The following is a 24884-nucleotide window of genomic DNA, read 5'->3' on the forward strand; positions in this document are numbered from 1 at the left end:
TAAAGCTGCAGTGTGACATCACGAGTTCATTTAAATAATTATAGCTTTTTATAGATCAGTCATTTAAAGAAGAAAGGCAGAACATGTGTAGATTTTAAAACAAATCAAACATCTTTGGGCGTGTGTGTAATGTGTGTCAGTGTGCTAATCCTCTATGACAAGTGAGCAGGACATGATGGGATTAACACACACACACACACACACACACACACACACACACACACACACACACACACACACACACACACACACACACACACACACACACACACACACACACACACACACACACACACACACACACACACACACACACACACACACACACACACACACACACACACACACACACACACACACACACACACACACACACACACACACACACACACACACACACACACACACACACACACACACACACACACACACACACACACACACACACACACACACACACACACACACACACACACACACACACACACACACACACACAGGGTATGTGTCTATACACAGAATCAGACTGGCTTTAGTTTCCCTGTATAATTTAAAATGTGTTTAATGCATTAAAATAAAAAGGATATATTAATAAACACGGGAGTATAACTAAGTGATATCTGTTACAGTCTAAATGGCAGTGTCGAACCGTCAGGGCCTTCAAGGTATTCAGAGAATACCCTGGAACACAAACAAACAAATCGATTTAATTATATAAATAAAAAGTAATAAAATGAATAAATGAGAATGGTATCCGTGTTGTTGATCTGTAATATCACAGTGTTACGTTGATGTGTTTCTCCTTCTCGGACCATGCACTATGCATTTCAGTGGGTTTGTGTTAGAAAAGAAAGCAACCAATCAGATCTTGTTCTGGGTCTCTGGGTAGAATATCCTTCACCAAGGTATTCTACATCCTTGATCGAATGCCCTGGCCGTTGCACTGAATGAGACCAGGTGCTCTAGAAGGCTAGCTAGTTAACTGGCTCGAGACAGAGGATCTAGATCAGTGGTTCTCAAATGGGGGTACGCGGACCCCTAGGGGCAGTGGCGTAACAAGGTTGTGATTGGCCCCGGTGCAAATATTGTTTTGGGCCCCCCCCCCCATCATCCCAAACATAAGCGCACGCTGATGCGCTCACACACACACGGACATACACAACCACTCAGAAGCGCCACATGTATAGGCTATGAACACCAGCCTGCCCTGGCCTCAGACCACCACAGCCTGACAACGGCACAGCGAACTAAGAAGAGGATTAAACCTGTTTCATTGATGTTTGTCTCTGGGGAATGGGCCGGTAGGCCTACATAGACCGATTGCTATAATATAGCTTTTGATCTTGGTGTCGGGGGTCTCAATAGCGCCATAGAGTCCCCTATCGGGTGGGGCCCTTGGGGGAACTGTTGAACCACCGCCGGGCACAGCCAAATCCAGCCTCTCCTCCTGGCTGGCTGGAGAAAAAGGTTGCACAGCCACGGCCACGGATACAGCTTCACTTATGGAGCTAGATAGCAATGATGGTGGTGAGCTATCGTTAGCCTCCGGCTCCGGCTGCCGCTGCACGTCAACATTGCTAACGTTAGCGCTCGATTTCGACGACGATGTATGACGGTCTAATTTTGTCAGTTTAGCTGTTACATCTCCTTGTTCTCTCTTGTCCTTTCTCGTTTGAGCGCTGCTCTTGTGCTTTGGTTTGCTGTACATTATAGCTATTACATTTGTTATAATGCTACAGCACAGTACAGGTTGATTAAACGGTTCGCTCGTCACGCAAGGTATCACATGACATGAAAGGGAGCAGGGTCATTGGACAGACAAATTAATTGAGGTTGCTTGGTTACTTTGAAGACTGCGTGAACTGGTCAATGCCATTGGGGCCCCCACATTTTTTTATTGAAAAAGAATATTAAAAAAAAAAAAAATACTTTTTTTTTTTTTAAAAATGGGCCCCTTGCCGGATTGGGGCCCCGGTGCGTTACACCGGCTGCACCGTCGATAGTTACGCCACTGCCTAGGTGTACGTTGGAGTACTGCAAGGGTACGTGAGATATATTTTATGTTAATGAAAAAAACAAACATAATTAATGCGTTTAAACAAACTGCTAATAGTAGATGAACTACTTTCTTCAAAGGTTTACAGAAACTCTGGATAATAAAATGGGAACGATAAACGGCTCTCTTTTCCTCTCCCTCTCCTGACAGCCCGTCAGGCTCCTGCAGCTCGCTGAACCTGTAATGAGTGACCCGATAGTAAAGAATACATATATGTATAACTAGTTTAGCTAGATCCAGAGTAGATCAACTAGCTAAGTGTGTTAGGTCTAACTCTTAGTGTATTTTGCTCCACTCAACGGTCCGTCAGCAGCTGATCTGATCTCTCCCATTTTTTCCCCTTAAACTGTGGGTTTTTCTCTGGAAGTTTTTCCTTGTACGATGTGAGGGTCTAAGGACAGAGGGTCTAAGGACAGAGGGTCTGAGGACAGAGGGTCTAAGGACAGAGGGTCTGAGGACAGAGGATCTAAGGACAGAGGGTCTAAGGACAGAGGGTCAGAGGACAGAGGGTCTAAGGACAGAGGGTCTGAGCACAGAGGGTCTAAGGACAGAGGGTCTAAGGACAGAGGGTCTGAGGACAGAGGGTCTAAGGACAGAGGGTCTGAGGACAGAGGATCTAAGGACAGAGGGTTAAGGACAGAGGGTCAGAGGACAGAGGGTCTGAGGACAGAGGGTCTGAGGACAGAGGGTCTGAGGACAGAGGGTCTGAGGACAGAGGGTCTAAGGACAGAGGGTCTAAGGACAGAGGGTCTAAGGACAGAGGGTCTGAGGACAGAGGATCTAAGGACAGAGGGTCTAAGGACAGAGGGTCTAAGGACAGAGGGTCTGAGGACAGAGGGTCTGAGGACAGAGGGTCTGAGGACAGAGGGTCTGAGGACAGAGGGTCTAAGGACAGAGGGTCTAAGGACAGAGGGTCTAAGGACAGAGGGTCTGAGCACAGAGGGTCTAAGGACAGAGGGTCTAAGGACAGAGGGTCTGAGGACAGAGGGTCTAAGGACAGAGGGTCTAAGGACAGAGGGTCTGAGGACAGAGGGTCTAAGGACAGAGGGTCTAAGGACAGAGGGTCTGAGGACAGAGGGTCTAAGGACAGAGGGTCTAAGGACAGAGGGTCTAAGGACAGAGGGTCTAAGGACAGAGGGTCTGAGGACAGAGGGTCTAAGGACAGAGGGTCTAAGGACAGAGGGTCTGAGGACAGAGGGTCTAAGGACAGAGGGTCTAAGGACAGAGGGTCTAAGGACAGAGGGTCTAAGGACAGAGGATCTAAGGACAGAGGGTCTAAGGACAGAGGGTCTAAGGACAGAGGGTCTAAGGACAGAGGGTCTAAGGACAGAGGGTCTAAGGACAGAGGGTCTGAGGACAGAGGATCTAAGGACAGAGGGTCTAAGGACAGAGGATCTAAGGACAGAGGGTCTGAGGACAGAGGGTCTGAGGACAGAGGGTCTGAGGACAGAGGGTCTAAGGACAGAGGGTCTAAGGACAGAGGGTCTAAGGACAGAGGGTCTGAGGACAGAGGGTCTGAGGACAGAGGGTCTAAGGACAGAGGGTCTGAGGACAGAGGGTCTAAGGACAGAGGGTCTAAGGACAGAGGGTCTGAGGACAGAGGGTCTGAGGACAGAGGGTCTAAGGACAGAGGGTCTAAGGACAGAGGGTCTAAGGACAGAGGGTCTGAGGACAGAGAGTGTCGTTTTTCTCACACTGATATTCTGAACAATCTGTGTTGTTGTATTTGCTGTAAAGTGTTTCTACTGTAGGCTATTTTTATTTTATGTTCAGCACTTTGGCTCCACCAACAACAGTTTATAAATGTGCTATATAAAATAAAACTTGATTTGATTTGATTTGATCTGCTCTCTGATCTCTCGCTCGCGTCCGGTCCAAATCTATCAGATCTAGTTAATGATATGACTGCCTGCTTATCAAAGGACCTAAACAATAAGCAAAGTATAGCGCAGCATTATGCATATGTTTGTATGAGGGGTCAAAATCCCATGCTCATAAAATGCTCATATATTTGTTTCTCTTCATTCCCCACGCCCCAAAATAAATAAATAAATAAATAAATAAATAAATAAATAAATAAACCAATGTTAGGAAAAGTAAGGCAGTTTGAGCAGAGTGGGTTTTATAGGAACAGAGTTTCACATATCTCAAAAGGTGAAGTGTAATAGCTGCAGGTAGCCTCGCTGTCAGAATGACGAAGCTCTCAGTGAAGCTCAAGCCCATGTTTCACTACATTAAGTACAACTTATTAAAAAGATCAGTTCAATGCAACTCATGTCGTCTCTGAGTTATTGCTTGATGTTGAAATGAGTTTGCCATGAATTTAGTGATGGATTGTAAACATTTGAAATGTAGCATTGAAGTGTTTCTCATGTTGTTGTAATAAATCAGACTCTGATGGTGCAGCGCTGCGCTCTACCTCTTTAGAGGCTGTTTGTCCCTAACCATTGTTTCTGCGCTGATCAGGGACTTGGCTGCATTTCTATTCCAACGGGGGAACATGATTGAAAACAGTTTGAGAACCACTGTCTTAAAGGGCAAGGGAGCAACCCAGCTGTTGGAGTTGTCTTGATGGACCTCGCTGTCCATGATGTGGAGAAACCTCACGTCGTCTATCGAGGGGGCGAGTTTGTGGTCGCTGGGAGTGCGACAAAAGACGAATTGACCCAGGTTCTCCTCATCTATTGTTGAGAGTGAACTGTCTGAAGAAGTCGCTGGGAAAGCGTGGTGCATAGTGTCATGACCAAATCTTTCCTTTACCTGCACTTGACTGCCACAGGGCTGCAGGTAGCTAGATGGCAGTCTTGAGCATGCTCACTATGATGGCTTGTGAGCCCCTCCTAGACAGACGTCGCCGACTACGAGTAAAAGTACTCAGATCTTGTACTTAGTAAAAGTATAAGTACTCAGATCTTGAGTAAAAGTAGAAGTACTCAGATCTTGCACTTGAGTAAAAGTAGAAGTACTCAGATCTTGAGTAAAAGTAGAAGTACTCAGATATTGCACTTGAGTAAAAGTAGAAGTACTCAGATCTTGTACTTGAGTAAAAGTAGAAGTACTCAGATCTTGTACTTGAGTAAAAGTAGAAGTACTCAGATCTTGTACTTGAGTAAAAGTAGAAGTACTCAGATCTTGTACTTGAGTAAAAGTAGAAGTACTCAGATCTTGTACTTGAGTAAAAGTAGAAGTACCAGAGTGTAGGAATACTCTGTTACAGTAAAAGTCCTGCATTCAAAATGTTCCTCAAGTGAAAGTAGAAAAGTATTCTCATCTAAATATAGTGAAAGACAGTAAAAGTAGTCGTTGTGCAGATTGGTCCATTTCAGAATAATATATATGATATGTTTTATAATGATTGATCATGAAAGTGTTCTCAAAGCTGGTGAAGGTGCAGCTAGTTTGAAGTACTTTGTAGACTGCAGGGTAGCTGGTGGATTTACTCCAGGTGGAACTAAAGTCTGATTCAACACTTGATTAGATTTCACATCATTCATCCAGATCTGTGAAGTAACTAAAGGGATTAATACATGTAGTGGAGTAAAAGTACACCATGTACCTCTGAACTGGAGTGGAGGAAAAGTACACCATGTACCTCTGAACTGTAGAGGAGAAGAAGTACACCATGTACCTCTGAACTGTAGTGGAGTAGAAGTACACCATGTACCTCTGAACTGTAGAGGAGTAGAAGTACACCATGTACCTCTGAACTGTAGTGGAGTAGAAGTACACCATGTACCTCTGAACTGTAGAGGAGTAGAAGTACACCATGTACCTCTGAACTGTAGAGGAGTAGAAGTACACCATGTACCTCTGAACTGTAGTGGAGTAGAAGTACACCATGTACCTCTGAACTGTAGAGGAGTAGAAGTACACCATGTACCTCTGAACTGTAGAGGAGTAGAAGTACACCATGTACCTCTAAACTGTAGTGTTCAGAGTCACAGACTGTGGTGTTCACAGAAGCAGAGTTAGTGACAGAATCAAACAGAACTGAATTCCCCCCCTCATACTGAGTGCTGTCCGTCCCCACACCTGATGAGTTTGCATCACTGTAATAAGGTGGCCTCCCCTCCTTTTAGCAAAGGCAGGACATACGCTGACTTCTATACTTTTGGAATTGCATTAGTGCTGAGGGAGAGGTTAAAAAGAGTAGTGAGAGGTGGAGCAATACAATCTGCAGCTATCTTTAAAAAGAAAGGTTCTACGTTGTCCGGGCCGGCCGGTTTCTTAGGATCTAACTTGGTTAAAGCTTCATGAACAACATCAACAGTAAAAGGGGTAAAACTAAAAGGGTTTTCCAGACCACATTGTTCAGAGTCACAGACTGTGGTGTTCACAGAAGCAGAGTTAGTGACAGAATCAAACAGAGAGCCACAGGACACAAAATGCTCATTAAAGCAATTTAACATAGTGGCCCTGTCCGATATAGAGCCAGATGCTGTGGTAAGGCACGGAGGTAGCTCATTACGGATATCGCCGGTGGATATCGATGTAATGGCTTTCCAAAATGTTCCAGGATTATTCAGATTCTTTGTGGAAACTGACAGATAATACTTACTTGAGCCTGATTTCCTAGCCTTTGCCCAGGCCTTGTTTCTCTCATGAAGGAGACTGGACAGTTCAGCAGAGAACCAAGGATTGTCTCGTCCCTTTACTCTAAATGTACGCAGGGGTGCATGTCTATCAATGATCTCCATAAAACCAAGATAAAAATAAGACCATGACGTTTCTACATCAGCACACAGATCGATTTTACCCCAATCAAAGCCAAACAGATCATGAACAAAACCCTGCTCCACAAAATGTTTTTTGTCTCTCTTAATGATAATGCAAGGTTTAACCTTTTGGACCTTAGTGTCCCTAATTGTGGCCACAACACAGTGATCACTCAGATCATTTGCAAATACTCCCACAGCTGAGTATTTATAGGGAACATTAGTTAAAATGAGATCAATTAGGGAGGATTTATTAGGGGACTTCATGTTGTTAGGGCGAGTAGGACTGTCCATAATCTGAGTAACATTCAAAGAGATACAAAGGTTTTTTAAATCCTCTGACACTGCAGTTAACCAGTCCCAGTTAAAATCTCCAAGTAGCACTATTTCCTTGTAGTCTAGTTGTGATAAAAGATTTGCTAGTGAAGACAAGGAGTCTTTGACAGCTGAGGGGGGTCTGTAACAGCCCACCACCATGACCTGTTGACCCTTTGCCACTTCTATATTTAAGGCTAAAAATTCAAATTGCTTACTGATAGATTTGGAAACTAATGTGGTTACACTGAACTTGTTCTTAACATAAATGGCAACGCCACCACCTTTATTAGGCCGGTCGGTACGATACACATTAAAACCATTTAAGGCAATGTCAGAGGCCAAAATAGATTTGTTTAGCCATGTTTCTGATAAAACAATGACGTCAGCGTCAGTCGAGCCCAGATACGGACAAAATCTAGTTTAGCTAACAGACTGCGCACATTCAAGTGGATGAAACCCAACCCAGACCTAGCTTTAAAATCAGCAGGAGTAGCGATCTGACTCCTACTACTGGGCGGACCAGGGTTAGGTTGTACATTTCCTGACAGTAATAACAACAACAAAAACAGGCATCTTTTCCTCTTAAACGACACACATACATTGTCATCTACTTTAGAAACACCGGAAAAGTCTGCGAGAGTGTGATTTGAGCTTAAGAAGCAGTCCTGAAGAACCATCATCGCAGGCAAACAAAAAAGACAAACATATTTTGTCGAGCAGATTGTCTGTGATAAGGCAACCGGTAATTGTTTGAGCAACACATCCGAACCTTTGGAGGGGAGGCCCACTGCGGGTGGCAGAACAGACCTGAATCCAGTAGACTCCTCAGAATGACTAGAGATCTTCTCATAGTCCAAAACCGTTAACAGGCACAGCAGAATCCCGATATGGGCAATTTTCCCAGACCAGAACACAGTATCCGCGATGTTCCTGGAGCAAAATCAGCACAGCAGCAAAGGACAGGCGAAAGCAGCAGCGTGGAAGCGCTCCGGTCCCTCCGTGGTATCCCCGGGGTGAAAGCAGGCCTCTGCAACAGCAGAACCAGGACAGGTGGAAAGCAGGCCCCAGCCGTGGTAAAATCCTCCTCCGTACAGCAGCACACGCCCGGTGGAAGCATGCCAACCCTGAAGCGTGGATCCACTCCGTCTCTCCGCAACGACTCCGGGGTAAAAACCTCTCCAGTACAGCCGTATTCTACAGGTGGGAGCAGGCCTCCGTATATCGCAGATCGCAGGCAGCAACAGGTGGAGCCGCTCCGTCTCTTCGCGACGTCTCCGGAGGAAAAACACCTCAGTACAGCCGTACTCGACAGGTGGGAGTAGGCCTCCGCAGATCGCAGACAACTAAAACTACTACTTGTATAAGCAGGGATGGCTAAAAGTGTGTAAGCAGGAGAGCTAGATGCTAACAGATGCCAGATGCTAACAGATGCCAGATGCTAACGGGTAAGTACGAGCCTGTAGAAATTGCGACTGCCTCCAATGACAGCGTAGGAAGAGTGGTGCTCAGGCTGAGTTCAGGCTGAATAAAGGCAGCTTCACCCTCTTTCATTCAGCATTACCATTATTGACTTTCTCAGGACTTAAAACTGTTTTTGGGGGGCAGACCCCCTCAAAGAAAAAAATACATTTACGCACAAGATCAACAGCTTTAGTGCGTTTTGATTCAATGCTGAGTGCAGCCACACTGACAGTCTCTTCTTGTCAGGATTATTATGTCATGTCACGTTTCTATGTTGAGGTGTGGGTGTTTTTCCGTTCTCCTTGTCATGTTTTCCTCCCTATATATTGTCTGGTCTTTTTCCCTGTGTTTTCATGTCTGTCGTTAGTTTCCCTGGTGTGTCTAATTTCCTGATTGTTTTCACCTGTCACTCCTTGTGTGTCTCCTGTGCTCATCAGTGTCAGCCCCGCCCCTGATTGTTCCCACCTGTGTCTAGTTACCCTGTGTTTAAATGTCCCTGTCTCCCAGTGTTCAGTGTCAGTTCGTCTTGTCTATTGTCATGGTAAGGTCTATGCTCCTGGTACTCTTAAAAGGTTTTTGATTCCTCACTGCGTGAGCGCTTTCATTTTTTGTTCTCTGTTTTTTGTCATCTCGACTAGAGTTTTGGTGGTTACCTTTTTGTTCATTTTTGCTATTCATGGAAAAATAAAGTATCTTACAATACTTTACCTCTGTCTCCCGGGTCGTGCAATTGGGTCCTTCCCCCTAAGTGCCTGAGACCGTAACACTTCTCTGTCGTTGCAGACCGCAAATACCTCATTCCTTCAGTGCTTGGGTCAGAATGCTTCTCGTTTTGCGCCGTCCCGTTCAAATGAAATCGCCGCCAATCATATGTCCACGCTCGCCCCAGGACCGGGGGAGGGCTTACATGACGTGCATCTTGTGCTGCGTTCACTTGCACTCGGACATTAGAGACTGTAGGAGCCGCATTTAAGTTTGTTTTGATTTATTGTGAACCTTTATTAATGCATGTTCTCCCCTTATTCTCGGTGATGTTGTTGGAATCTGCTCCTCCTCTTGATTCAGATTGTGAATATTGTTTTTTCACCAATTATTACAAATACATATTATTTGAAGCATTTAATCATTGATCACCACAAGCTGTTCAAATCTTTGTTTCCTGACAGAAGACTTCTTCCAAAGCATCATTTTATGATACATTACCCAAGGTGTATTCCAAAAATAGGTCCACTCCTCCATGTATGAGATTTGAGGCCAAACATCACTTTTTTAAAAGATCAGTGAAGAATTTCAAAAAGCTTAGTAAAACAACACCAAAGACAGTTGGCTCACCACTGGGAGAATTTGAATCTTCAGAGGTTCGAGTTTGGTCCAGTCAGGAAGGAAATGATTGACAGTTTGGAGGGTGGTGAGGCTTTAAGTGCTGCGTTTAAGGTGAATGCAAACTGCGACGTGTCAACTATAACTGGGTAAAGAACTAAGGAACTGATTATCAAATTGGAATGTTTGTTTTCATAAGAACTGATAAAGAAAATCTCTAATATCATTCTAAATGAAGATCGAGCTTTCATTTTGATTTGCAAAATGGACACACTGTATTTTGATGAACACTATAGTTCATACTGTATCGAGGAGACGATTGATTCATTTTCTGTTATTTCTCTTGATGATTTACGTTATTATAGACCCTATGACAAACAGTTTTCTAACGAGATGGATGGAAGAACATACACAGTGCCACTGTTATGTGTTTGTGCCCTGATCAGGGGCTCCTAGTGTGATGTGTCATGTCTAGCTGTAGTTTCCTGTTATGGTTTTGTAGTCCTTATCGTTTCCCCTCCAGGTGTACCCATTTGTAATTAACCCAGGTGTGTCTTGTCTCGTCATTACCTCATGTATAAGTATTCTGCCTTCCCCTTTGTCTGGTGCTGATCCTGTCTGTGCAGTATGTGTTCTTGTCTGTCATTACTTTATATTTCCTTTGTTCAACCATGGTGGTAATTATTAATTAAATTCTTTTTTTGATTACTTCGGCTACCGTCTCCTTTATTATGTTGCCTTGACTCGACATTGAGCCTGCTAACAGTCAATGGTAACGTAATAGCCACACTGTCATGTTGTGTAACCTGTGCTGTTAAGGACTGCATGGACGTACTGTGGAATGCTAATGTAAGCCAATGCTGTACGTGTTGTTTTTACACAAATACAGTTTGATGTTAACTGAAAACTTTGAAACTTGGCTTGTGTCTTTCTTTTATATCGTTTTTATTAATAATGTTGCAAGTTATCGGCTTTTGAAAAACAGCTATCAAAGAAGGAAATGGTCAGTTAAGCAACGTGTTTCCAGTTTAAGGTGTTCCATTATTGAAGAGTTGTTGGTTCCCCTCCCTCTGTCCTCACTGACGTGTGAAGACAAATATTGAAACTGCTCTCCAGAGATATTATATTATACTCTATAGAATCCCTTCAGACGGCAGAGGACTCAGAATATGGAGAAGCACGCAGCCTCAGGTGAGATTAAACATCATTTCATGTGAAGTTACTTCTCATTTAATTGCATACAGGAGGTTTCCATATTGGGTTATATAGTTCAAAACGAAACTTAATATAATTCAGTATAATCCGACGTGTAGAATGCGTTATTTTTCACGTTGCTCTAAACTTATACACTAAATGTAAATGGTATTAACTGAAAAGGACAGAATAAAAAAAAAAAGGTTAGATCTCTGGAAATAAATCATAAAGTCAAACATTTAATGAATGAGTCTTTTATTAGGGACGGGCGGCGCAGTGGTCTGTGCATCTGATCATCAGATCAAGGGGGAGTGCTGGGGAACTCCAGTTCGAAACCCGCTCCTGCCGCCACTGCGTCAGGCCGTTGTGTCCTTGGGCAAGACACTTCACCCGGATTTGCTCCTGTGGGTAATGTCCACAGTACATGTATGATATCAATGTGTACTTGTAAAAGCGCCTCGATGACTTCGAGGCGTGAAGATGGACGGTGTGGTGCAGTGCGCTGTGCAATGATCATCAGATCAAGGGGTGAAACCCGCCGCTGCTGCGTCTGTAAAGCCGTAGTGTCCTTGGGCAAGACACTTCACCTGAACTTGCTCCTTTGGGTATTGTCCACAGTGACCATTGCATGTATAAAAAATATGTGTAATGTGTATTTGTAAAGCGCTTTGAGCATCTGGAAAAGCGCTATAATAAATGTAAGGAATTATTATTATTATTATTTATTATAAAAAAAGTACATTTTCACCAAAAAACTGAATTCCGAGAAAAAATTCAAAGAAATGTCGAAAGTCAGAATTCTGAGAAAAACTGACATGAGAGTTTAAAAGCTATAGTTATAAATGACTGAAAGCTTTAGTTTGGTTTGATGCGATCTGAAGTGAGTCGGGATAGGTCCAGTACATTTTCTTTGTTTAGTGAAGGTACGCAGTGGATTATAAAATATGTGTAATGCTTCTGGACTGTTGCTTAACAATTTAAGTGAGATAACTGAAAAAGTTCCAGTTGAATTTGTGTGGGTTTTTAACTAAAATAGCACAAATGTAAACCAGTGAATTAAATATTAAACTTAAAGGGAAATATTTATTTAAATAAAACCATCACGCCCATTTGGACTGAGACAACCCAAAATAACTCTGCGCTGTCCTCTCCTGATTTAAGGTAAGATGCCTCACCTCATTACTGATACCAGAATCCTACGCTTCGCTTCAACAGATTTAGTAAGTCTACTGTAAGAGTCGGGAGGAGTTGATCATTTATTCCGGGAAGTTACTCTGACCTACTAATTTACCTACTAACTGACCTAACAGAAGTTATTGAGTCTATGTAAGTTTACTGGTTGGCTCAGATCCACCAACGTCAGCAAGATCTCACCTCTACTAACTCCTGAAGAACCAGGTTCAATTAACTGCTGTTTCAATTCAGACGACTCTCTTTAATCTGTTTAAGCGATCCTGAAGGATGTTGATATCAGTAAATGAGGTGTGGCCCTACCTAAGTGTGAGTGTGGCAGGGTGCAGTCTTACCTTTGAAGCAGGAGAGGAGAGCGCAGATGTCTTGTTGTCCCAGTCCAAAAGGTGGGATCAGTTTATTTGAAGAAAAATAGGTCCAAACTAATACAGGGTTTTTACCTTCTGTCTTTACAACATTATAATCATACTAAACATATCATTCTGTGATCATGTTCTAATATGAAACTTTAATTCACAGTTTTACTGTTATTACCATCAATTGTAACTTCAACTGCCCAATTCAGTTTGACATTTAAAATCATCCGACAGTATTTAGAGGCATCTCCTCATAAATGACCGGTGATAATAAAAAGCACATTCAAACTTTCACTTTCACCAAATCAATTCACCTTTATTCCGACAGGTGGCGGGCCTAACCTTCACAAACACATCAAATAATTCCACTCATTCAACCCAGAAATTCACTCAGCATTCAACAAAGACATTTGAGAGATATTTACCAAGTCTGAGAGAACCTTACCGAGAGCTATTAACCCAGCTCTGAGGGACAGAGCTTTCTGAGAGAGCATACCAGGGGAACCCCCCCCCCCCCCCCCCCTCTCTCTTGCTCTCTCCAAAAAGCCCATGTCTTTATGCTCAACAACAGGACATACAAACCTAAAGACACCTCCTCCATACCCATATTTGTGGAAACTGGGCATGGCCTCTGATGTACAGGACTGGACATAACCAGGCATATTCTATGGCTATGGCATAAGACACACCTTCCCATGTTTGTGTAAAAAGGTCATGACCTCTAGTGTGCAAGACTTGCAACATATTATTCTCGGTTATGGCACAAACACCTTTTTTGGGCCTCAGTCTATTATCACTAAGTCAGGAGCCCCCCTCCCTGTGTACTGCTGTGAGGGAAGAGGGAAGCAACTGATTAAACAGCCAGGGAACGAGCAGATCCTTTAATGACCTGCTTTCAGTCACCTGACATTAATGATGCATTACAGACACAGATGCTACCTGGTTCCTGTCTAACTTATAATGTGTAGATAAAGTCCTATGACAACACTGAACCACGTAAAATAGTGAAATAGTGCAATAAACTTCACAAACTTGTGTCGGGCAGAACAGTGCATTTAAGAATCAGCTGTTTTATGTAAATGAAAATATTCTACTTCTACATCTTGTTGCTTCGTCTACGGTCTTATTTCTCAAAGCCAGATGTATTTAACCCTTTGTTGACGAATCCATGTTATTCCTCACCAGCAGCTATGAACGGATCATCCCTGCAGGATTTCTCCTCTGGTGACGTTCACGTTCTGGACGATGGACGGTCCATCAACGACTTCATAGACGATCAAATCAAAACGCTCCAATCAGAGGTGAGTGTCGAGGGGTCGTCAAGGGTCTCAACACTGCTCCATCCATCAGTGGTGGAAACTCAGTACATTTAATCAAGTAAGATAAGATGGAACTTTATGTATCCCCGTGGGGGAATTCAGGCGTTTATAGCGGCAACAGGGTCAGAGTGAAAAACCGGTTTCAGTATTTCAGTGTTTTTCAGTGCAGTATTAGTACTTTTCCTCAGGTAAAGTATTGAATATTCCCTCCAGGACAGCGAGGAGCCGTTCTTGGTATTGGACCTCCAGTCTGTGATTGATCATCACCAGCAGTGGCTGACTCTCCTCCCTCGAGTGAAGCCTTTCTATGCCGTGAAGTGCAACAACACCCCCGCCGTGCTGAGGGTCCTGAGAGCGCTGAGCACCGGGTTCGACTGCGCCAGCAAGGTACCACAGACCATCAGTACTTTAGATCAGGGACCAGTTAAACCATTGAAGTGATGTTACGTTCACGAACGATTCGATTCTTTTAAACGGGGCTTTGGTATGAACGAAGGGCACCGAGTCGTACTTGGTCAGAGCCATTCTTGTTATCGTTGGTTCACTGCCTGCCATAAATCCACTCGCCTTTGCGTGATCAATGAAAAAACTTGATTTTGTTGCCCAAGCGCATTCCGTGAAGACTCGCCCCTACTCTGATTGGTTAGGTTCAGGCAGGAGTGCCTCTGATTGGTTAGGTTTGGGCACAAGGAGGGAGATTTTGTGGGTTAGGGTTAGCCAATCAGAGGCAGAGTAGGGGCGGGTCTTAACGGAAGAGAGAGAAGTCATAACAAGTAAGTAGTGGTACAGGAAGACCACGTGATTTTCGGGTGAAAACATTTGCCAAATGCGAAAACGCAGCAGCATTTGGATGCACTTCAACAAAAACATAGGCAACGATAAAGCGAAGTGCAACATTTGTAAAGCCAACAAATAATCTCCACCGCCACTTAAAAGAAAACGTCTCTTTTGAACGGCTCTCGGGAAAGGAACGGAGCCATAAGAACCGGCTCCCTTCAAAGAGCCGTAACTCCCATCACTAAACCATTGCATACAAACTCATTTCACTATTATTGAACTCTCTCTTCACAAAACATTATGATAAACCTGAGCAAGGTACCCCAGACCATCAGCACTTTAGATCAGGGACCTTTGCATAAAAACTCAAGAAGATGGACGAACAACTTGTGAAGATCTAGAACTGACTTTGCATTCATCCTGACTCAGCAGCATACAGACTAGAGAGGGAATGTATAGGGAAGAGGGTTCAGGACCCCCCTCACTGATAAATGATCTAACTAACGTACGGACTATTAGGTCAGTTGCAAGCTAAAGTTCAACCTAATATTTTGTATTTAAACGTAGTATTGCTTTCATCCAACCTAATACAGTGTGAAACCTGTTGACATTATAGTATGAAAGTTTTAAACATATCATGTAAAGCGCTGGTTGAGTGAACATTTGTACTGCGTTGGGATTGTTAAGCATATTTACCTGTATGTCTGCGGGTGCAGGTCAGTGTCATCTGTACCAACAGAGCAGATCTTACAGTCAGGTCCTTGCTCTCTAACACCCTGATCCAGTTTGAACTGGTTCCCTCCCCCTGCAGGCTGAGATCCAGATGATGCTGAACCTCGGCGTTTCTCCTGATAACATCATCTTCGCTCACACAACCAAACCCATGTCTCACATCAGATTCGCTGCCGCTCACCGAGTCCAAACGATGACCTTTGACAGCGAGGAAGAGCTCAGAAAGATCTCTCTCTGTCACCCCAAGGCCAGGTGAGCCCACCTGTCTCTGTTAGCACACAGTAACTAAGTACATGTATTCCTTTACTGTACTTCAGTGCAATTTTGAGGTACTTTACTTGAGTGTTTCAATGTAGGGAAAACTAAAATAATCGTATTTTAACAAACATCATTTAGTGTTCTTGTACTGTATAGATTGTTTGGACAGTGATTGGTTGGACAGTGATTGGTTGGACAGTGATTGGTTGGACAGTGATTGGTTGGACAGTGATTGGTTGAACAGTGATTGGTTGAACAGTGATTGGTTGAACAGTGATTGGTTGAACAGTGATTGGTTGGACAGTGATTGGTTGAACAGTGATTGGTTGAACAGTGTTTGGTTGAACAGTGTTTGGTTGAACAGTGTTTGGTTGAACAGTGTTTGGTTGAACAGTGATTGGTTGATCCCTGATTGGTCGACCCCCTGTAGATTGGTGCTCCGGATCGCGGTGGATGACTCCGATTCGCTGCTGAGACTCAGCTCTAAGTTTGGTGCTGGTCTGGGATTGGTGGAGAAGCTGCTGGGCCTCGCTGTAGATCGGGACCTCACAGTGATTGGCGTCAGCTTCCACGTGGGCAGCGGCTGCACCGGGAGTCAGGCCTTCCAGAGAGCCATTGCCGACGCACGACAAGTGTTTGACATCGCCGTGAGTCTTTTTCAGAGTGTGTTGATGTATTTCAGAGTGTGTTGGTGTGACTGTGTGTGTGTGTGTTTCAGAGTGTGTTGGGCGTTCAGATGAGTCTCCTGGATATCGGCGGTGGATTCTCCGGCAGAGACAACTTTCAGGTCAAATTTGAAGAGGTAAACTGAGTCAGAAATATTCAGAAGTTCTTCAAGGCAGCGTTCCAGTGACAAAGTAAGGACTTCCCAGTCTGAGGGGGGGCCATTACAGGTCCTTCAGGAATATATGGGTTGTGTTATCTCTTTAATATCTACACAGTTTCCCAGTTCCCATCAGAGACTGCCCTGACCTCACCACCTTCAAAAAACTCACTTGAACTTGTATTATTTTACTTTAACTATATATATTTATTTGTTCTTTTCTTTTCACTATATCTGTAAAGCGTCTTTGAGCACCTGTAAAAGCGCTAACAAAATAAATCTGTTATTATTATTAGTGTGGTGTGATCCCTCTGAAAATGTGCTTTTCCCCACCAGTTTGCAGACGTTATAAATGCGGCGCTGGATAAATTCTTCCCGCCCGACTGTGGGGTCCAGATCATTGCAGAACCGGGCCGGTTCTACGTGGAGTCGGCCTTCACCCTGGCAGTGAACGTCATCGCCAAAAAGAGTAATCTCACTTTATGAGGAAAAGCAGCGCTAGCTTGTCAGATAAATTGCTAACTAGTATTGAATTCGTCTCCAGGTGAAATGTACACTTCGAGGGGACAGAGGACTAAAGCATCATTTACTTTTCCTGTTATTTAAACATCTGTTTGCATATTGTGAGTCCTCTTTGGATGTGTTCCAGACTGTGAGGAGAGCGGCCCTGGTGGACAGATTATGTATTACATCAACGATGGAGTGCATGGAATCCTGAGCTGCGTCGTCAACGACCCGGCTCACCCCCCCATCCAGCTGCTTCCTCACAGGGTGAACACCCTCATATACACGACCATTAGCTCCACTCTCTAAAGATCTCTCTTTTTATAGTATCTGATCATGGTTAATACTCAGCGGTGGATAGACACAAAGTACATTTACAGAAGTACATTACTCAAATACAATGTTGAGGTACTTGTACTCAGGCTTGGAGAGGGAATACACTTAATTAAATACATCTTATTGATATTTATTTTTTCTTGTATTTATTTATATTGCATTTGAAGTACGACGTACTGTAGCGCTGCTCTCCTCTATACTGAATGGTAAAGGTGTAAATTCTGGTCTGTATTTCATATTTAAATCCTTGTCTGTAGGCCGTGGGGGTCGGCGAGGTGAGGTACCGCTCGGTGGTCTGGGGTCCGACCTGCGACAGCTTGGATAAAGTGTCGGACAGCGCCATGATTCCTGAGCTGCAGGTGGGCGACTGGCTGCTGGTCCACCACATGGGGGCGTACACTGTCTCTCTGAGCACCGACTTCAACGGCTTTGAAAGAGCCAAGATTTTCCCCGTGGTGACGGAGGAGACGAGGCGCCTCTTAGAGCTCCGTCACACCTCAGCGTGAAGAAATAACCTGGAGAGACTAATGTTGGCACAAAATGAATATTGTGATATTTACATTCACTGCATATGCGTCCACTATACTTTCTTCCAACTTAAAATTACATGTATGTTATGTTGAGCATATTTGTATAATAGCAAAGTCGTGTTTCAGTTCATGTGTATGACATCATCAGAATGTGCCTGAAACGTGGTGATGCTAATGAGCATGCAGTTACAATAAACGGCCCGTACTCCAGGCCAAACTCTGAGCGATGTGGTCGTGTGTTTCTTCTGTCCGTTAGCATACTTACAAGCTACTTGGTTGACTGCAAACGTGGAGACTTCTGCTGAATATAATGTCTCACGCAACGATTCGGTCCCAGGTTCAAGGAGGCCCAAAGGTGGTGTTTAAGTAGTTATTCGACTGTGTTGACGAGGAAAAACTTTGAGTTATGGGAGACGAGAGTTTTTGGCGCACATGGAACTGCGCTGCCTCAGTGAAGTTATCCTGAGAAGAGCCAGCGATTTAAGGACTACAACGACGAACAAGCACTTGAAGGAGACGCAACAAAGAATGCAGAGCATATGCTGAATTAGTGCAGTGTCTAGATAATAAGAGTTTATCACTCATGAGAGACGCAAAACGAGATGGAAGAAAAGCGTTGGCAATACTCCGAGGAGCACTACGCAGGAAAGGACAAACCACGAGTCGTGAGCCTGTACTGTGAACTCTCTTCTCTCCACAAAGCAAGCAACGAGACTGTTACTGATTATATTATTCGAGCGGAGACTATATTCACGTCTTTGAGAAGGGCCCGAAGAAAATATCAGTGACGGGTTTGCAGATCCACCATTGTAGTGAAGGGGTTACGGGACTCATTCAACCCGTTTGTCGTGAACGTCATTCAAACCAACGACCGTCTAACGTCCGGTGAGTTCAAAGCTAATCTACGGAGCTATGAGAGCACTGACAAATATAGGACGAGTGACATGAATGCGGACGAGGACGGCGTTATGAGGACTTGCGGGGCTGAGGACATGAGGACGTGGAAGAGGGAAGAAGATGGACTTAGCCGACACTGAATGCTACACATGCGGAAAGATGGGGCATATGGCTAGGACATGCCCTAACGAGATCCTAGCGAGGCGAGAGAAGCGACGGTGGGACACGCCACACCGAGGAAGGGGGCGAGGCCGAGGGCTGGGCCGTGATCAGGTGAAGAAGGGCAGACGGAGACACGGAAGGATGATACCGGTGCATCATTCTTTTTCAAAATAAGTGACTGTCAAAATCAAGTAGGAAATAAGAGGTCTTATGTCGACTGTGGTGCCACGACACACATGATTAATGACCCGGCAAAGTTAAAGACAATCGATAAGAGCTTCAGACGCGAGGGACCATGTGATAGAGCTGGCAGATGGAACGAAACGACCGGGATGGCGAAGATGAGAGGAGAAGTCGAAGTTGTTCTGCTCGACAGCGAAGGACGGCAAGTGAAAACGAGGCTCAAACGAGCGCTTTACATCCCATCTTTTCCACAGGACATTTTCTCCGTGAAAGCAGCGACAGCCAGCGGAGCTGAGGTCCGCTTCAAGGACGGTGTGATGATTGGCTGATTCATCAAAATGGTACTAAGTTTTAAAATGGATGTGTATGGTAGGCTATATTACCTTAGCACAGTAGAGGATGAAAATACTTGATGATGTTTGTAATGGTTGTCATGACATCCAGACATGGCATAGAATACTTGGTCATTATAATTTTGAGGATGTGTCTAAACTTGAGAAAGTGGTTAAAGGAATGTCGATCAAAGGGAAACATGACATGTCTAACCATAACTGTGAAAATGTACGCAGGGAACATTTACTCAAAGCAGAAGAAACAGGCAGGCAGATGCAAAAGCTAAGACAGTACTAGAGCTAGTGCATACAGACCTATGAGGCCCAATAGAACCAGCAGATAAAGACGGGTACAGATATGCAATAGCATTTACTGATGATTATAGTGGGATGATTTTTCCCTACTTTATCAAAGCAAAGAGTGATAAAGCAAAAGCTACTGAAAAATTCATGGCGGATACGGATCCATATGGACACATTAAGTGCATACGATCTGACAACGGTACTGAATTTCACCGGGCATGAGTTTCAAACTTTACTGAGGACGAAAGGGATAAGGCACGAGACAAGTGCCCCCTACTCACCTCACCAGAACGGTACTGCTGAGAGAGGTTGGAGGACCTTATTTGAGATGTCACGATGCATGCTATTGGAGAGTAACCTCCCAAAGCAGTTATGGACATATGCTGTACAGACAGCAGCGCAGATACGTAACAGGTGTTACTGTAAGTGTCCAGAGCAGACACCTTACCGTGTTTTTACTGGCAAAACACCCAACTTGTCCAATATGAAAATATTTGGCTCTGAATGATACGGGTATAAACAGGATAAGAAGAAGCTAGATTCTAGATGTGCAAAGGGTATTTTTGTAGGATACGACAAATATAACCCAGCATTCCAATTATTTTATCCTGAGACAGGGAAAGTCCTGAAACATAGGCTGGTAAAATGTATCACCAAGAGTAGTGCAGAGAGTCAGACTCAGACAAATCATAATATGGATTTTGACACTTATGGAGAAACTATTCCCACAACACGAGCAGGGACAAAAATGATGAACCAGAATCAGAGAGAGCCTAATGTGGGAGTACAGTCCTATAGTGAGGAGAATATTGAGGCTAGTCAGATCCAGACAGATGGTACTCAAAGAGAACAGGGAGAGGAGTGCACGGACGCTATCCCCACTAGACAAAGAAACGCTCTTTATTTATAGAATATTTTATTGGAGTATCAGTGTAAGGCTGATTGTAATGATTGAAGGTCAAAATGTAGATTATTTCTACAGGGTTGCTTGTAACGTACCCAAAACATACAAGCTAGGCTGTAGGCTCTAAGAAATCAAAAATGTGGGCTGATGCAATGAAAGAGGAGTGAAGGGTGAGACACCACACACACCCACACAACCTACACACACACAACACACAACAACACACACACACACCACACAGCGAAATGTTGTAACCTATTAAAATAGTTTGTGACAATATTTTGTTTCATCATAAAATACCACATGCATTAAATATTTCCCCTTGCTACTACAGTTAGAGAAAGACACCTTAGTTCAATGTGAGGGCGTACAACGTCACATATTACCCATCATGCCTTGCTGTCACAGCAGAAGTACCAGTATGCGGTTCAGAGAACACAGTTCAGTTTCCCCTTAAGCCCCGCCTCCTGGCATTCAGCCCCGCCTCCTGCCATTAAGCCCCGCCCGATCTCCTGCTCTCGAATCAGTAGAATGAATGGAGAGAGAAAATAAATCTGGATTCAGGACCTAATGATTCTAACAAGGGCTTTAAAATAGTTAGGGTCGTTTTTTTAGTTTAGTTTTAGTTTAGTTTAAATGGTCCGCTTATTACAGACGTCTCTCTTGCTTATCTTTCTTACAGTGCAGACGCTTTTCTGCTTGCTCTTGCCTCTGCTTACTTTTTATGCTGATTTTCCTTTTCTTATTCTCTGAAAACTTCGAGCAGCGGCTTCTGAACATTAACTTATCACTGGGACAGTTCATCTTCGTAAATAGACGGAGGGTTTCAGCCATATTTCAACATTTTTACGACGACGTCAGTCTTACAATAGCGTGCCTAGCAACAGCTAAAGCCTGGTAGGCTACTGCTATTTAGCTAGTTGGTAGCAAAATGCCTCCGTTCTCTACAGATGACTTCCAGAAACGTATACAGAAGATGGCTGTGTTGGAAAGGAAAATGCAACGGTTGGAAGTTAACGTGGAAGTGAATGGACTATGTCGTGGGAATGACACGACCTTTACCAGTGTTGCAAAAATAATGGAGAAGGGTATGCTAACTCACAAGCTAGTTAGCAGCTACAAGGATTCCAAGGAAACAGGAGGGCTGTGTACGGGTAATAAATCTACAAGTGGTAGTCCTCCCTGGAACTCTCTGGGTTGCAAAGCCTAAGAGTAAATCATTTCCATGGGATTTGGGAGGACGGATAACAGGCAGAGCCCAGAGCTCCGAAATCTGTGATGCGACCGGCTGGCCTGCATTGTTATCACCCAGGAAGAGCGCCTCTTCAACCCCTATTCATACTAGGAAACAGCAGTGGACAGCTGCTAAAGGGAGAATTACAAACAATCCTCCTAAACCACCAAGTGTGCCAATCCAGAACAGATACGCTCCGCTGACCGAGAACGGAGATCTGATGACCTGGATAACCTGTCCTCTTCACGCAGCAGGGTAAGGACCAATTAGCTACTCTAAAAGTAAAAGGCTAGAGGGAAAGCTAACGACTGGGCCTGAAACTCTGATTGTGGGTGGACTCTGCTGTAAGAGATGTAAAAGGTCTGTTGTAATAAGAACAACACCAAAGTACTCTGTTTTCCCAAGGATGTGGTCTCTGACTTGGCTGAGAAGATCCTGCATATTGGGGCTGAACATCCGACTGTGAAGAATGTGGTACTGCACATTGGAACAAATGATGTTGTGAAACAACAGTCAGAAGTGCTGAAAGAAGACTTTAAATGTTTGTTGGAAACTGCCAGCTCTCTAAATGCAGAGGTGTTCATCAGTGGCCCTCTACCGCCAGTCAGAAGAGGAGTGGAGAGATTCAGCAGATTGTTTGCACTGAACACCTGACTTTCAACGGCCTGTACTGACCATTCTGTTCATTTTATTGACAATTTTAACTTTTTCTGGGATCGCAGACATCTTTTCAAGGCAAATGGAGTTTGCCTGAACAAGTCAGGAGTGAAATTGTTTATCTCTAACATATTCAACTGCCTGCGTCATCAATCTGTTCCCTCTGCCAAGGACAAGCAACAAGAGGAATCAAAACAAGAGAAAGACACAACACATCACGCAGAAAACCCTGAAGAATTATCACTGCACCCGCCTGAGGAATGTTCTGATTATGGGAGACCTATGAGACACATGGAGGAGTCTCCACTGCCCCCCCCCCCCCTGTCAACGCCTTTGAAGATACTCCGTTCACCCTTTCACCCTCGCCCACCCTCCTGGAGATCGATGAACACACAAAGGAGATACAGAGGGTTGGCACCGATTCCTTCCTGGAGTTCAAAGACCAAACGAAGGCGATACGCAGGGCTGGCACCATGTCCTTTACCCCCGCTCCTCAACGACGCCCACCAAAATCACTGCAGGAGACGCGCACCATCTCCCCCGTCCTCATCACCCGCGCCTACGTCAACCACCTCCCCCCCCTGGCAGCATGTCCTCTACCCCCGCACCATCTCGCCCGTCTCCATCACCGTGCCTACGTCGACCACCTCCCCTCCCTTCGAGGGGGTATCTGCAGTCTCCGAAGCCTGATAAGGATGTGTGTGTACAAAACACAACAAACTCTTACTGATATGTGATGGGTCCAGGCTCAAGGGCGTATGGCACTCTCAACTCTTTCCAGGACATGTCGGGGCCCTGGCTGCCAGTAGCTTTGCCGATATCTGTGTTGATGGGTAATAGATTAAGAGCGGTGAATCATAGAAACAGGAAGCGCTCAAACGTTTGTGTGAGTGTATCTAATTTAGCAGTGATTCCATGTCAGCCACAGCTTGTTACAAAAAACATGACTGATAGTGTGTTTAACGAACTTAAACTAGCGTTATTAAATGTCAGGTCTTTGGCAGGAAAAACATTTTTAATCAATGATTTTATCACTGAGCACAATCTCGATTTTATGTTTTTAACAGAAACTTGGATTGAACAGAATAACAGTGCAGCTGTTCTTATTCGAATCAACCCCTCCCAACTTTAGTTTTATGAGTCAGGAAAGAATGCATAAGAAAGGGGGTGGAGTTGCTATTCTGTTCAATGATTCCCTTCAATGCAGGAAGACAGCGTATGGAAACTTTTATTCTTTTGAATATGTGGCCCTTCGGCTGAAATGCTCCTCTCGATCTCTGTTCCTAAATATCTATAGACCACCCAAATACTGTGCAAGCTTTTTTGATGACTTTACTGAACTGCTGTCTATAGTGTGTATTGACTTTGACCGTCTAGTCATTGTTGGTGATTTTAACATCCATGTTGACAACCCCCAGGACAGAGGGGCTGAAGAACTGTTTTGTGTTCTTGATAGCTATGGACTGACTCAGCATGTGACGGAGCCCACGCACAATAAGGGGCACACTCTGGACTTAATTATCTCAAAGGGTCTGAATATCTCTAAGGTTGTGGTGACTGATGTTGCACTCTCTGACCATTCCTGTGTTTTCTTTGAGAGCTCTATTTCTGTTCACAAACATGTTCAAAAAGAGGTAACCACAAAGCGATATTTAACTGAAAACCACTAGGGAAATGTTTACTCAGAATTTCTCTTCCACACTTGCCCCTGCCAACATCTCAGTAAATGAGCTAGTAGATCATTTTAATTCAAAAATTAAAAATGTTATAGATGCCATTGCTCCAACTAGGTTAAAGGAAGTGTCTGGCAAGAAAATATCTCCATGGAGAAAGGCCATGAGCGTGAAAACAGAAAAAAGAGAATGTCGAAAAGCTGAACGCAGGTGGCGAAAAACAAATCTCCAGGTTCACTTTGAAATCTATAAAGATTGACTTGGCCTTTATAATTTGGAATTGAAAAACGCACGACAATCGTTCTTCTCTGACATCATTACCAAAAACAAAAACAACGCACGTGCCTGTTTGCTACCGTCGACAGACTAACTAACCCCCCAGTGTCAGTAGCCTCTGAATTTCTATCCACCAGGGCGTGCAATGATTTTTGCCTCTTTTCACTGACAACATTCAGAACATCAGACAAGCAGTCAGTGCCTCTGCATCAGGAACAGCAAATGTGTTGTCCTCTGTGTCCACTTAACATCAATTCAGACATCATGACACAATTCCATCAGATTAATGATAAAAACCTAGAGGACATTATTCAACTTCTGAAATCCTCCTCTTGCTGCCTTGATATTATTCCAACAGGATTTTTCAAAGATG

General features: G+C 44.1%; 1 protein-coding gene across 2 annotated transcripts; it reads left to right on the forward strand.

The window, feature by feature from the left end:
* The first annotated feature begins 11013 nt into the window (after positions 1-11013).
* LOC117539408 (ornithine decarboxylase-like) lies at positions 11014-17893 on the forward strand. Of its 2 annotated transcripts, XM_034205583.1 has the most exons (9): positions 11014-11061; positions 13800-13912; positions 14144-14317; positions 15519-15691; positions 16128-16344; positions 16416-16499; positions 16857-16989; positions 17170-17291; positions 17618-17893. In XM_034205583.1, exons 1-9 carry the CDS (start codon positions 11040-11042, stop codon positions 17864-17866), a joined length of 1287 nt encoding a protein of 428 aa, XP_034061474.1. In that variant the 5' UTR covers positions 11014-11039; the 3' UTR covers positions 17867-17893. The 2 variants fall into 2 exon arrangements, with proteins under 2 accessions (XP_034061474.1, XP_034061473.1); XM_034205582.1 differs by lacking the exon at positions 11014-11061 and having other exon boundaries at positions 13643-13912.
* The last annotated feature ends 6991 nt before the right edge of the window (positions 17894-24884 follow it).

The sequence above is a fragment of the Gymnodraco acuticeps genome, unplaced genomic scaffold, assembly GCF_902827175.1.
Source record: "Gymnodraco acuticeps unplaced genomic scaffold, fGymAcu1.1, whole genome shotgun sequence".
NCBI classification, from domain to species: domain Eukaryota; kingdom Metazoa; phylum Chordata; class Actinopteri; order Perciformes; family Bathydraconidae; genus Gymnodraco; species Gymnodraco acuticeps.